General features: G+C 46.6%; 1 protein-coding gene across 1 annotated transcript in view; it reads right to left on the reverse strand.

The window, feature by feature from the left end:
- Arg2 (arginase 2) overlaps positions 1-7,398 on the reverse strand; it is a 27,504-nt gene extending 20,106 nt beyond the window's left edge. The window contains exons 1-2 of the mRNA XM_005399066.2: positions 7,188-7,398; positions 6,403-6,475 (exon numbers count right to left, since the gene is read on the reverse strand). Of these exons, the coding sequence (XP_005399123.1) occupies positions 6,403-6,475; positions 7,188-7,298 (184 nt within the window). The 5' untranslated portion in view covers positions 7,299-7,398. The remainder of the gene's footprint in view (positions 1-6,402; positions 6,476-7,187) is intronic.
- Positions 7,399-14,203: the final 6,805 nt, after the last annotated feature.

Raw genomic sequence — 14,203 nt, forward strand, 5'->3', positions numbered from 1 at the left:
CCCAGCCCCTAAATGTTAGATATCTAACAATGTTGAAAAAAGAAGTATAAGCTGGGCGCACACCTATAATCCCAGCACTTGGGAGGCTGAGGCAGGAGGATCATTGCGAGTTCAAGACCAGCCTGGGCTACAAAGTGAGCTCAGGGCCAGCCCGAACTACATAGTGAGACCCTGTCTCAAAAAGACCCTCCAAAAAAAGAAGTGTAAATAAATTCTTTGCTGCCTTCATAAGTGGGAAAGACAGAAATCTGACCAATCCCAATATTGTCACCATATGCAGGTACATCAATGATGATACAAGCTTTGACTACAGCATGAGCGAATCATTGATAATATATTCACCTTCTAAAAGAAATCTGCAATATTAAGGACTGGAAAGCACAAAGTTGAACCCAAAGAAACAGGTCATTGCCAGGTATGGTGGCACATGCCTATAATCCCAGCACGCAGGAGGATCACTATGAATTCCAGGCTACCTGGGCTACACAGTGAGTTCAAGGCCAGCCTGGACTACAATGTGAGCCCCTGTGTCAACTCCCACAGACACATAAAAAAGAAAAAGTCATTAACCGTAACATTCCAGGTAGCACTGTGTTAAAGCTTGTATCTAGATGTCCCCCAGAGTCTCATGTGCTCAGAGGTGGGGATTCTGGGAGGTGACTGGATCATGGGTCTGTGGTACTGGGTGAGCCCACTAATTGCTCTGTCATAGTTCTGGATATGGATAATGGGAGTGGGTGGCACCAACCAAAAGGGAAAGAGAGGCTGCGGCTTGCTGCCTCCTGCCTGCCCTGCCATGGGCTGTTTCTGCCATTCTTCTCTGCCATGCCACCCTGCCTTGGAGCCAGCTGACTACAGACTTAAACCACTTCACACTGTGAGCTGAAATAAACCTTTCCTTCCCCAGTTTTGGGTTTTGGGTATTTTGTCCCAGCACCAAGAAAGTAACTAGGATGGTCACATACCCGCTACAGTCCTTTCAAAAACAAGACCGAGAAACCCAAAATATAAATAAAGAGCAAAATAAAAGATAGATAAGGGGCCGGGGATATAGCTCAGCGGCACAATGACTGCCTGGCAAGTACAAGGTCCTGAGTTCAATTCCTGGTACCAAAAAATAATAATAATAGTAGGAAGCAAGGAGCTAGATCTTCTGAAAAAGGGAAGGAGATCAAGAGATGAAAGGAAGCAGGAGGAACGCGATGGGAAGGGAGTGAAAAAGGAATTCAGATGTATTCTGTACAGGTAATAGATATAATATGTGCTATGAACATGAACTAATAAAATTAAAAATTGAAAAAGACTGATACTTGCTGTTGAGCCAACCCATCAACCAGTTTTTGTCCCAAAGATGTAAGATGCTGTTCAGATAGCATCTAAGAGAAGCTAGTTTCACTGTAAGGATTGTAATGGTTCAAACTTCAAAGCACCGAGAGAACAGGGAGTTGCTGAAACGCAAAGGAACTAAGATTACAGGTCAAAGGCGCTAACCCAGTGAGTATATTAACGCATAAGAAGATTGCGTCAAGTACTAAGAAAAAAAAAGAAAGCAAAAAGAGCTGGGTGTGGTGGCACATACCCACAATCCCAGCACTCAAGGCTGAGGCAGAAGGGTCAGAAGTTCAAGTCCATCTGCAAGATCTTGTCTCAAAATAAAAGATAATAGTTTTTTAAAAAGTAGAAAGTACTATGCCTAGAATCCCAGCACGCAGGAGGCTGAGACAGCAGGGTTGTCATGAGTTTGAGGCCAACCTGGACTACATAGTGAGTTCAAGGCCAGTCTGCACTACAAAGCAAGACCCTGACTCAAAAAAACAAGGAAAAATCAACATAAACAACACCGAAAAAATAAAAATAAAGAAAAGAAAAAACACCAAAATAAATATATACAAGCAGAACATACATATGACAGAAAGAATATGTGAACGACACGTCTGAGAAGATGGCATAGTCATGGAGCTGTGGCCGTAGCTCAGCGGTAGAGCACTTGCTTGGCATGTGTAACATCCTGGGTTTGACCCCCAGCACCACCACAAAAAAAGAAAAAGGGAAGCCAGCCAACCATGGGAAGATTTTTTTTTTTCTTTTTGAGCCCGGGTCTCGCTATGCAGTTCAGGCAGGCCTTGAGCTCACTTTGTAGCCCAGGCTGGTCTCAAACTTGCAGTGATCCTCCTGCCTCAGCCTCCTGAGTGCCGAAGTTACAAGCCACCATGCCCAGTTGGGGAAGACTTCAAACCAAGGAGAAACACGGACTGGAATCTCAGAAGGGTCACTCTGGTGGTAATGAAGCAAGTAAATTGAGGAAGGCAAGAATAGTTCAGGTGATACCAACTGAATGTTATACCATGTGTGAGAAGAGGAGTAACGTGGAGTGGTATCATTATGGTGAAGAATTCCAGGCATTTAGGAAGTACAGTCAACAAGACTTAGCGGTCGACAGATGTGAGGAAGAAAACTGATGGTCTTGGAATTGTCTCGCATTAGTAGACATCGAAGACAATGTGAAATACAGTGAAAAGACAGCAGAAAAAGCAGGTCTGAGGGAAAGATAAAGTAAGCTTTGTTTTGAATATGATGGGTTTGAGAGATCTGAGGGTGAGAAGAGGCTTTTTTACAGCGAGGCTTTCTAAACGGGCAGAGCTGTAAGAGAAGGGAGCAGAGAACAGTCCTGGGACAGCCCGAAGGACAGAACACCCGGATGCAGGGACATCTGAGGGCTGCAGGAAGAGGATCCTCTCGCACCGGATGCAGGAAGGACAACGGCTACTGGGAGAGAGCGGAGTGCTGGGCATCAGAGATGATTCCAGGCACAAAGCAGTCAGCTGTCGGCAAATTAACGGCTGATGAATCATCTTGCTCAGGGTAGGCTCCAGGGGACAGCGGGAGGGAAGCCAGGCCAAAGCATCACACTGCTCCTCTTCCAAGACCTAATGTTCTCTACCAACCACTGAAAGCAAATACAGATACCTGAACTCACATATCAATAGGTTCCAAATGACAGCTCTCAGCTTAAGATCCTTATGTTTAAACAACTATCTCAGGCCGTCTATCAAAGGTTCCTGTGAAGGCAGACCAGTTCGTGGGTCTCACCTGTTGAGACCAGTGATTCCTACCCTATCTGTACCTGTCAAGTGGATCAGGAGGAATAAATGTCTTTAGTTCAGTTGATTTTTTTTTTTCCTCTTGGCAGTACTGTGAATCAAACCCAGGGCCTTCACACTAAGCTGTATCCCTCGCTCTTTTTGATTTTGAGACACAGTCTTGCTAAGTTTCCTGGGTAAGATTTGAACTTGCAATCCTCCTGCCTCAGCCTCCCAAGTGCTCAATAGCCTTGCTGAAAGAAACCACAATAACTCCCAAATGGTTTCCTGAACTCCTGATTTATGGCCTGGCCAGAGGCAACTTCATTTAGTGAGCTGTCTTGGTTACTGTGGATACTTCAGTACTACGGCTGAGTCAAATTACCAAAATTACACCAGGGTTGTGGTGTGTGCCTCTTATCCCAGCTACACAAGAAGCTGAGGCAGGAGGATCGTTAAATTTGAGGCCAGCCTGGGCAACTTAACCAGACTCTATCTCAAAAATTTAAAAAGGAGTTGGGAAAAGCCAGGTGTTGTGGCACATACTTGTAGTCCCACCATTCAGGAGGCTGAGGCAGGAAGATCCATGAATTTGAAGCCAGTGTGGGCTACAGAGTGAGACCCTGTCTCAAAACAACAAAAAATAAGGAGGAGGTGGGATATAGTTCCCTGCTAAGAGTGCTTGTCTAAGCACGGGTGCAATCCCAGGCACCAGAAGAAGAAAACAACAACAACCAACCATAAACACCATAGAGGCCGCAAAGTGTTAACCTTGGCTCACATCCGTCTTTACCCACGGAACACTTACGCTACTTCTAATGAGGAAAGGACAAATGGCCAGGACTAGCAGAGCTAACCAGACTCGGCAGCAGCTGGCCTGCTCTGAGCCGTGCTGGAGCAAAGGCTCTTCCTTTTCGCCAGGCCCCCTATCATGTATTAAATTACCTTCGGGACCCACTGAAGTGTCCTCACTAAGCCCGGGGAAATGGAAAACAAGTCCCGACGCTAAATCAGATACACTCATCCGAGGAAACAGGAAGTTTAACTGATGCCAGGGTAACGCGGGCAGCCTGTGACCTCAGAGCAAAAGGCAAGGAACAGAGAGATTCCTGAAAGTTACATATCCGTTGCCCATAAAATTTAACCCATGCTAATTTGAAAGTGCTCAGAACACTTAGGTAATCTGATGCTCTTTAGGAACATGTATAGCAATTCAAATGTCTCTTGGTAGTTGTCTCCAACATATTCCAGGAACTCAGCCAGAACCACATGCTGGAAATCCGCTGAGCACCACAGTCTTATTAATATGCAATGAGATTCTATTTCAGACAGCTGGTGATAGCGGGCTACAGGACAAGGATATAAGAACTAAAAATATTTGAAAAAAATGCAAGACAAAATAAACTGAAGCTTTACCATCACTTTAGGTTGGGAGTTTAAAGAGAAAAGTGGAAGGAATCACATTTCAAGAAGAGGGGCTTCCCCTGGGTTTAACTGGAAAATTACCAAGCGCTGTAACAGGCCAGTGCTATAAATCAAGAGCAAGAGAAGCTGTTACAAGTGCGCCCCTCCCCCTCCTCCAGCAGCCAGGGCTGCATGTTTATAGTAAAGATCACCTCTTAAAGCAGCTCCGACTGCATCTTGTCAGGAATCTTTTCTGTTTGTTTCTTTTTGAGACAGGGTCTCACTATGTAGTTCAGGCTGGCCTCAAACCATCAGTGATCCTCCTGCTTCAGCCTCCCAAGTGCTGGGATAACAGGTATGTGTCACCACACCCAGCAGGAATCTCTAAAGGCAGAATCAGTCCAGTTCATCAGATAGGTTGCAGAGATTTATCAGTATGTAAAAACAGTGATTACGAAAGATTGTTGTCTTTGTTGTAAAATGATTTCATTGAAAAGGCAGACTATGAAAAAAAATAAAAAGGTAGACTATGTACAAGGTATTTTAAGGGATGGGATCTTCATTAATAAGCAGGAATTAAAATCCCCCCATCAGGTACCTCCTGACACACTAAAAGGAGCAGGGTGCGGGTGTAGCTTAGTGGCAGAGCGCTTGTCTTGCCAGCTAGAGGTTTGATTCCCAGCATCAAACAACGAAGACCGAATCTTAGCAGTTCATCTTTCACCTTTAGCAGTGAACTTAGAGTTATTAAAATGACTAGGAAAGAGATCCTACTGAAGGAACTGCAATTAGTGAACAGAGAAAAGTTTGAGTATTCAACCCAAGTCACCACACCCACATATGGGTAAAGGCGTAAGAAGGCCCCGCGATGTCAGGTGATTTCAGTGAATTCATTACTCTTAGTTCTCTTGGAAGGAGGTAACCGAGCCTTGGGATGGCCTCACGATCAGCAGAAATGTGAGAACAAGAGTAGCTCACTGATTGTGTTCCCATCTCCAGATCTCTCTGCTGCCACACAGTTTGCATTTACAGTACCAGAAAAACATACCTAAAATTGTTCCAACAAGAATGGAGGAAATGATCTTGAACAATAGCCAGAAACACGGTTCTGCCATATAAGGGATTGAAATTTTCTGCCCCGGTACTAAAAGAAGAGATTTTCATTCCATGGGCAGAGCTGGCATTATCTTTTGATAGGAGTTCCTCTGGTCCTAAAAACTTAAGGTAGTACCTTAATTATAGGACTGCAACTTCTAGAGGGCTTGTAAAGCTGCACATACCTAGGTCTCACCTCAGAACCAAACTCTTCCTTGGAGAAGTCTAGGAACCGTAAGCTTAACAACCCAGGCGACTTTCATAATCAGGTAGGCTTGAAAAACACAGCTAAGGGGCTGGGGATTTAGCTCAGCGGCAAAAGCGTCTGCCTAGCAAGCGCAAGGTCATGAGTTCGGTTCCTGGTACCGGAGAAAAACCAAAAAAAAAAAAAAAAAAAACAGCTAAACCCTGCTTCCAATAACACACAGCTATTCACCCTAGAGAGAACATGCATGATTTGAGGAGGGGATCTGGTGGGCCCGATGATTCATAAGTATCACTAGGCTGAGCTAGGAAAGCGAGAAGTTGAGGGGGAAACACTGACTGTGCAGCTAAAGCGGGTCTGGCATTCTTCGCCCTACTTTGCATCCACCAGCAGCTTATTCCCGGCCAGCCTTGCGCTGCCTGCTTGCTTCCACACTCTCTTGACTGCAACAGGACTTTCCCTGCAGACTCCTGATCCTAATCTGCGGATGGACTCCTAGAGACGGGGAGATGGGATAGTTCCAAAGTACACAGCTGACACTGTAGGCCCAGGACATAAGGTTCCACACCGCTCTGTCACAGATCCTGCACAGACATCTAGCATCATGGGGCTACTCACCCAAGCTGGAGAGCCTTTTCATCAAGCCAGCTTCTCTAACGGCAGCGGGACCATACTCCACTCCTTTTTTCCCCTGTCAATCACACACAGTGAGAGAAGATGATGGCGTGCGTGTGTGTGTGTGTGTGTGTGTAATCGTTTAGTTAACAACACAGAAATCTGCAATACTACACTTGGTTGCTAACAGATTCCTCTGCCAAGCTGCCGCAACATCAGCCCCGCCACCTACTAGAGTTCCACCGGCATTTCTTCAAATCCTTGCATGAAAAGCGGGGGAAACAAACCCCAGCACTGAATCCAAATCAAACTTCCGAGCCCCTGGCCGGGAGTTGGGCCAGCGGGGTCCAAGACAGCGGCGGGGCTGAGCTGGGTTAGGAGCTGGTGGCTGGCGGGGCCAGAGCCCTCCGCGCCTGCAGGCTCCTTTCATTGAAGAGAGAACAAAGTCCCTCCCACCTCCTCCTCTGCGGCGGCCAGGGACAACTGCATTCCCGGTCAACGCTCTTTTTGGAAGAACAGAGCCTGAAGCCCCGATGCCCGCTCGCTCTCTTTAACTCCTCTTCGTAGATTTCCCCCCAGGCTTCGGCCGGGTCCTGCTGCTGCTCGGGTGCGCTCCATCGCCCCAAGCGGGAGCACCGATCGTTCGCTCCTGGGGAGGCCGCAGCACCCGTCCTCCCGCCCTGCCCGCGCCCCTTCCTCCGGGAAGCCCCCTCGCTCCCTCCGCTCCTCCCACCCTTTCCTCGCCTCGCGGCCGCCCCACCCAGCCCCGGCGCCGGCCCGGCTGTCACCTGTCCACGAGAGAAAGGGGCTCCTATCACGGCCACGGAGTGGACGGATTTCTTCAGCACGGAAGGCGCGTGCATCCGGAGGACACGCGAAAGGCTGCCCCTCAAAGACATGACCGGCAGCGCGGGCCTCGCAGAGAGAGAGGAGGCTCCAGGCGGCTCGCGGCTTCGAGTGAGCGCCGGCGCGCACGGTCGCGCTTAGCCACTGCCGCCCATGACGTCACCCGCCCGGCCCCGCCCCCACCAGCCCCCGGCACACCTTCCCTGCAGGCCCCGCCCACCGCCCGCTGGCAGGGGAAGCGCCAACAAAGGCCTCACCCCTGCGGGAGTGGGCCCGCCCCCAGGGACGCGCCCCTTTCGCTGACGCCTCAAGGGCTGGCCAATGACAGCGCGGGGGGGCGAGCGACGGACAGGTGTGTCTTTTCCCAGGAAGCACCTGGCTCTGGCGGAGTGCCCGACATCGGCGGAAGCCGCGGACCAGTGGAGGGAGTGTCTCTGCTCTATGCCCTTCCCTCCGGCGCGCCGGCAGATGCGGACTGCCGCACGCCTTCGGGGCTTCGCTGGCCGTGGTGCGGCTCCACCTTTGGGCGTCCGAGGCCAGGAAATCCGATATATATTTGAGCCTTCTGGGCGGGGAAGGTTAATAGATGCCCTGCCCACGTACTTGGGATGGAGAGGTTAGGATTTGCCAACAATTCTATGCTAGATGTTTCCAATTCTCTACCTGAACTACGGGAGCATCGGTTATTAACAACCAAATATACTAACATATTTGGGGTATTTTTAAATTTGCGGGAGGCTAAAGAGCTAAAAATACTGTTACTACTTCCAGTGTTACGAGCTAATAACATTTTAATAACCAAATACAGTTCTAAGAACTTTAACCCTCCAACGATTCTAGTTTAAATAGAATCCCATTTAGATCCTATTTTAAAGATGAGGCCACAGGATCGGACAGGATAAGTAGCTTTCTTAAAGTCACATAGCTTTTGAGTGACGGCGGTCTGACTCCACATCCCGTGTTCTTAACCATCACACTACGACTCGCAGGGATCTCGATCTTATTCCTACCAAAATAAACTTCTATATACATAGCTGAAATTTAACGTGATGCCAGTTTACATTCTGCCACCCAAAATAGTTCAGAAGTCTCCATGGCAACACTGTAATTCCAAGGAGCTTTAGCGTAAGGCAATTTATTTTTAGTGTCTACCTAGTATACTTGTCTCCCCCTGCTGGTTCAGAAAAAGACTTCTCTCAGGTCCGGTCTGCACAACGTCGACGGGGAGGCAGTGGCTCTCCAAGTGAGGTCCCGTACCACCAGATCGACATCGACTAACCAGAGATGCAAATTATTGGGCTCTACCCGCCAGATTTCCTGGGCAGTGACAGAGCAGCAGCAGCCCGTACTTTAACAAGCTCTCCGGGAGTCGCTGAGTTCAACTTACCTAGGTATTTTTTATTTTTTAATTGTAGTAGTGGGCATTGACCCCAGCACTTTGTGTATGCTAGGCAAGCGCGATATCACTGAGCTGCATCTTCACCCCTTTTTAAAATTTCATTTTGGGATAGGATCACATTAAGTTGATTTGGCTGGCCCCAGACTCAGCCTCCCGAGTAGCAGGGATTGCAGGCATGCACCGCCATATGGAGCTTGGAACTTTTCTTTCTTCCTTTTGTTCCTCTCTTTCTTTCTCTCATTTTTTGGTCATCATCACATCCATTTTTTTTTTTTCACTGTGTTTTCTAAAATTGATATTGGCAGATTGGGCTACTGCAAAAACTTCTCGTTCCTTGAAGGAAGAAAGACGATGAGGTCAGCTGTGAGGGTGAAACCTCATGCATGGGACTAGTGCCTGTGATAACACAAGCACATGCAATATACTTGGCTTTCTTTTCTTTCACAATTTAATCTTTTGTTCTAAGGATTGAACTCAGGACCTTGTACAGAGCTACATCCCTGGTCCTTTTTAAAAATTTTTTATTTTGAGACAAGTTCTCACTGAGTTGCCTAGGTAGAATTAAAATGTGAAATCCTCCTCCCTCAGCCTCCCAAGTGCTGGGATTGCAGGTGTGCACTACTGTGCCCAGCTATTTGGTTTTCTTTCCTGACTCGTAGTTCCTCTAACCCTGTCATGTGACTAAAGCGATAAGAGCACCTTTGTTAAAATGTTTGGCCTTTTGTCCTTGGTTCCTAAAATAGCTCTGGAACTGTTACCTGACCCAGGCTGGCTGCTTGCCCCATGACGGCTTCATGAAGTTGGGACTCTGAAGTACTGAGTCAAGGAAGGCGATGTTTTTGAAAAGCTGGCTAGACAATATAGGTGACTTTGTCATAAAGCCCATCTTGCTGGGAACTGAGTTAGAGGTGGTTCATATAGGTGGTAGATGGGTTTTCCTACCCTGGGGGTACCTTCTCATAGGGGAGACAAATAATCATGCACTCATGGTAGCCCTTCTCACAGCCCAGCATGGGCCAGGGCCAGATTTGCATCTGATCCTAATTGCTGAGTCAGCTATGCTTCTCAGGCCTGCGAATCTCAAGAACAAAGATCAGTATTTCCCTGGGCTATTTTCGTCACAGATTGTTTGTCCTCACGGAGTTACATATTATACAAAGGACAGAGTAGAGATGGGAGCTGCCCTGAGGTGCTCTTGCTGATGGCCAAACTTAGGGTAGTGAACAAAAACATCAGTGCTCTGCTTTAATCCCCCACCCAAGTCACGTGCCCATTTCCCAGGATGGCAGGGTTTGGGCTGACATCTCAGATCCAGCTGCTTGCTGTTGACTGGGGTCATTGCAAGGGGCAGCGGAGTAGAATAACCTGATAGGGTGCACCTCAATTCTTGTAGCTATTTGGTGGCAAATTTTTCCACTTTAGTCATAAAATACTTTAGCACAGGGAGCATGAGATCATTTGGAGGAGGTGAGCTACATCTCAAGCATAGTTGTTACCGGGGCTTGGAGGTGCTGTGGGCTCCTCCTAGAGATTCTTTCTAGGTTCTTGTCATACTGAACAAAGAATTGGGCAGGGAATGAGATACCTATTTATTAAAGGTTAGGCCAAGAAATATGCTCTCGGAGCATATTTCAGTTAAATATGCCAATTAAAAACTAGGGAAAGAAGTACCCTGCAGGTGTGGAACAGGCCACTGAAAGAGCTTGCAGTGATCACGAGGTTGATAGCAGGGGTCTTTTGTACCCTCCTCCTCAGACTGATGTCAGATCTAGGCCACCCTATAGCATTTTCTGATTGGTACCAAGTGCGGGGCTTGTTCCAGTGGTTGATCGAGCAGATCAGATCTGCTGGAATAGACTAAGTCAGTCCACAATTTGTGTGCAATTATGATTTAAAGTAGTAGTCACCTAAAGTTTATCGCAGCCTGATAATTGCCCATTCCTCTAGCTATTAGTCAGTCAATAGGCACGTTTTTGCTGTAACAGTCAGTGTCTGGTGTGGTGACCCAAGGTGAATTTTTTTTTTTTCCAGCATCAGGTAAAATGTCACAGGCTACAGCTCTCAGACACAGGCCATCTTTTTAAGGTTTGTTCTCATGCAGAATGTGCATGGAAAGTCCCTTTAGTGACACTGGAAATTAAAACCAACAAGGAAGCAACTGTACAAATTTACAGGCAAAACCTTTGAGAAAGAAGAGAGAAGAGCTGAAGAGGGCCCAGCTCTGATGAGAGAATCAGATTGGCCTTTTAATAAAAACCAAGGCTAGCTTTAAAAAGCATGGCCAGAGTAGGTTAGATTAGGTCTGGTGGTTTTCCAACTGGGTGATGAACATGGTATTTTTTGAGACTTTTTCCCTGTGCTTTAGGACAGTTCTCCCTCTAGGACATGGGTTGGCAGCCATTCTTACCCTGGGATACATCTCAGCGTCTCCTCTGCAGGTACGGCGCACCCGGTCCTTACAGGAAGAATAGGGGTAAGGGGAGTGCATTCCATACATTGTCAGCAAGGAAGAATAGATGGGGAAAGACATGACCACTTTAGTGGGTAACAGGTTGTGGATTAAGCCTGAGAATCCCTTCCTTTTTTTATCATCATGAGGGTACTTCTCCTACTGCAATTGTAGCTGTTTGAATTAGTAAACGGTGGAGGGATGATCCTCTCCATCTGGAACAACTCTCTGACTCCAATGTCTCATCTGTCATCCTACTCACAATCACCAGTACATTTTAAAGGGTGAGAGTCCAAACCTTTTATGGCCTTATATAATGGACACACTATCAGCCCATAATTAGGGAATCATATTTGGCAAACCCAGCAATCCCTAGGAAACCTGAAAACCATTGTCCTTTAAAGGACCTTTAAGGCAGCAAGAGGCTTTTTCTTGTTGGGCAACAAATTTCTTTTTTGCGGAGGGGGATACCGGGAACTGAATTCAGGACCTTGAGCTTGCTAGGCAGGTGCTATGCCACTGACCTAAATTCCAAACCTTTGGGCAACAAATTTCTAAAGCCACTCTGCAGATCGAAAGCAAAGTAGGCCACTTGCTTGCAAATTTGAGACTTACATATGCATTTAGCCAAGTAATTCAAGGTCTTGATGAAGTTGGTCAGGTATTGCTCACTAATGGGACTAGCCTCTAGTCAATGATCTACATATAATAACTACCCTTCCTTTACTTCTAGATGACTCATGTCTCTGGCCAGTGCTTTTTCAAATAAATTAGGAAAGTTTTTCTTTGTTCTCCTTGGACCCCATTTGCCTATACAGCAGGCCTCAGAGTTGTTGGCAATAAGCCCTGGACTCAATTTATTGGTGCCGGAATAAAGCCCTCAGACACCAAGAAATTGCAACGAGGCAAGTTTACTTCTGCAGAAGGATGCGAGCACATCCCAGCAATGGGGTAGCAGGTGCACAGAGAGGTGCCAACAGGATCCCTTCATGTCCTAATGTATGACAAGCAACCCTTCTCCCCACGGGCTGGCTGGAGGGTTCACCATCTCTCCCGATTGCCTAGTTTAGGTGGCGTGAGGGGAGGGCCTGAGGGGTTGCTGGGGATGGCTGCTTAAAAGGGGTGAGGGGTGTTTGGGGCAAGAGGAACTAAAAGTCCTTGGCTGCATTCCTGGAATCCAAGCCAAGCAGACATTTCTTGTAACTGTAACAACTGCAACCTGGTATAAGAGGTGGGGGAGGGCAGCCCAGGGTGAACTGGAGTTTAAGATAGAGGCACCTGCTTAGATCCTTTGGTAGAAAAGACAGGGGCAGTGTCAGTTGCACCCAGGGCTCCCGGGCCCCTTCTGTATTGCCTTGCTCCAGGGGAGGCTTTTGGATCAAACGGGCTTCCCTGCATGGTGAGGCAGGGTAAAACTCAAGCTGCTGCCTCAGCCCCTCTTCTCTTAAACAAAAGAAAGCCTTACGTTTATACTAACTTATCTCTTTCCTATTTACTGGTTTGTTTCTGTGTTTTTGTTCCCTTAAATTTTACATTTTGAAATATTTATTTAAAAAATACTCCTGGCGTGGTGGCACATGCCTGTAATCCCAGCACTTGGGAGGCTGAGGCAGGAGGATCGTTGCAAGTTTGAGACCAGCCCAGGCTACATAAGTGAGCTCAAGGCCAGCCTGAACTGCAGAGTGAGATCCTGTCTCAAAAAGACAAGAAAAAAAAAAAAGTTCTGCATTTCTACAGTCTTTAAATGCTTTAAAATGTGAGAAGCCCTAATACTCTCTCACTCCTGAAGACAGTGTCTTTCACACACAGCAATTAGGTCTACACGACTAGATCTGCCAAGAAACAATTCTATCCCCAAAACACTATCTGACAAGATCCAAGATTTTAACAGAATTTTAAGCCAGAATATACTATTTAAGACAACTTTTTAAAAAAGAAATTTTATCTTTACTTAAAGATTATAGTCATGCAACCAGTTTAGGTCTAAAATGGTTTCATCTAAAATGTTCAGTGGGAGGAAGAAGGCCTGCACCTGACAAGCAGTGCCCCCTGACCCAGGGCATGACCATCCACCAACTCCAAGCCGGCTATACATTTTGCTTCCCCATGGCACAGAACAGCAGAGATAAAGGTAACCAATCAACCTGATCTTGGACAAGGACAATGCTCAAGGAGAGAAAGAAGCAACCAGACCCCATGTCTGCAGACATTTCCCACAAACCCACGCCCTGCAGCCTACATCCAGCGGAGACCAGAGTGCTGATTGCATTCCCCATCCACCAATGAGAAAAGGACATGCCTTGCTTGACAGTAACCACAGCCAGGGGTGAATGGACCGAGGGTCTCCAAGGCAGGGCGGGCACCTCAAAAACCCACAGGCCCTAAAGATAGACAGAAAATCATGACTGGCTGGATCCCAAGACTGCAGATCTTGGAAAGAAACCATTTAATGCAGGATTTTTTCTTTGACTCAGGCTTTTTTTGATTTTTCTGTTTTGTATTATTTTTGTCATTCCTGCATTTGGGGGGGTTGAGTTTTTTCCTCTTCTAGTTTTTTTTCTCTTTTTCTCTTTTCCCCTTTCAGTTTTTTCCACATCCTCACCTTTCTTTTATTTCCTGTTGGGCTGTTTTCTAACACTATTAACTTCCTTTTACTCCTTAATGGGACACTCTGTCTCACTTTTATCTTCTCCTCATATCCCCCTCATTAACTTCAAATATTGCTTTTTTCTCTTTCTGGTTTCCTACCCTAGTAAACTAGTATACTAGTTTACTAGTATAACTACTAAGCCTTATGGATCTCTAGGTAGCTAGTTAATTTTATGTCACTGCTATTGAATACTGTTCTGTTGTTAGTAGAGGTAAGTTTATTCCATTTAGTAGATAGTTACTGTAGGTCAAAAGTAGGTCAATAGCAGGGCATGGTGGTGCATGTCTGTAATCCCAGCACTCAGGAGGCTGAGACAAGAGGATCACTATGAGTTCGAGGCCAGCCTTGGCTACAGAGTGAGTTCAAGGCCAGCCTGAAGTGCACAGTGAAACCCTGTCTAAAAAAGACACACAAAAAAGTAGGTCAATATTTGCTTTGTCTTAGTGTTCATACTAAATTA

Source organism: Chinchilla lanigera, unplaced genomic scaffold (genome assembly GCF_000276665.1).
Source record: "Chinchilla lanigera isolate Chin_1 unplaced genomic scaffold, ChiLan1.0 scaffold00065, whole genome shotgun sequence".
NCBI classification, from domain to species: domain Eukaryota; kingdom Metazoa; phylum Chordata; class Mammalia; order Rodentia; family Chinchillidae; genus Chinchilla; species Chinchilla lanigera.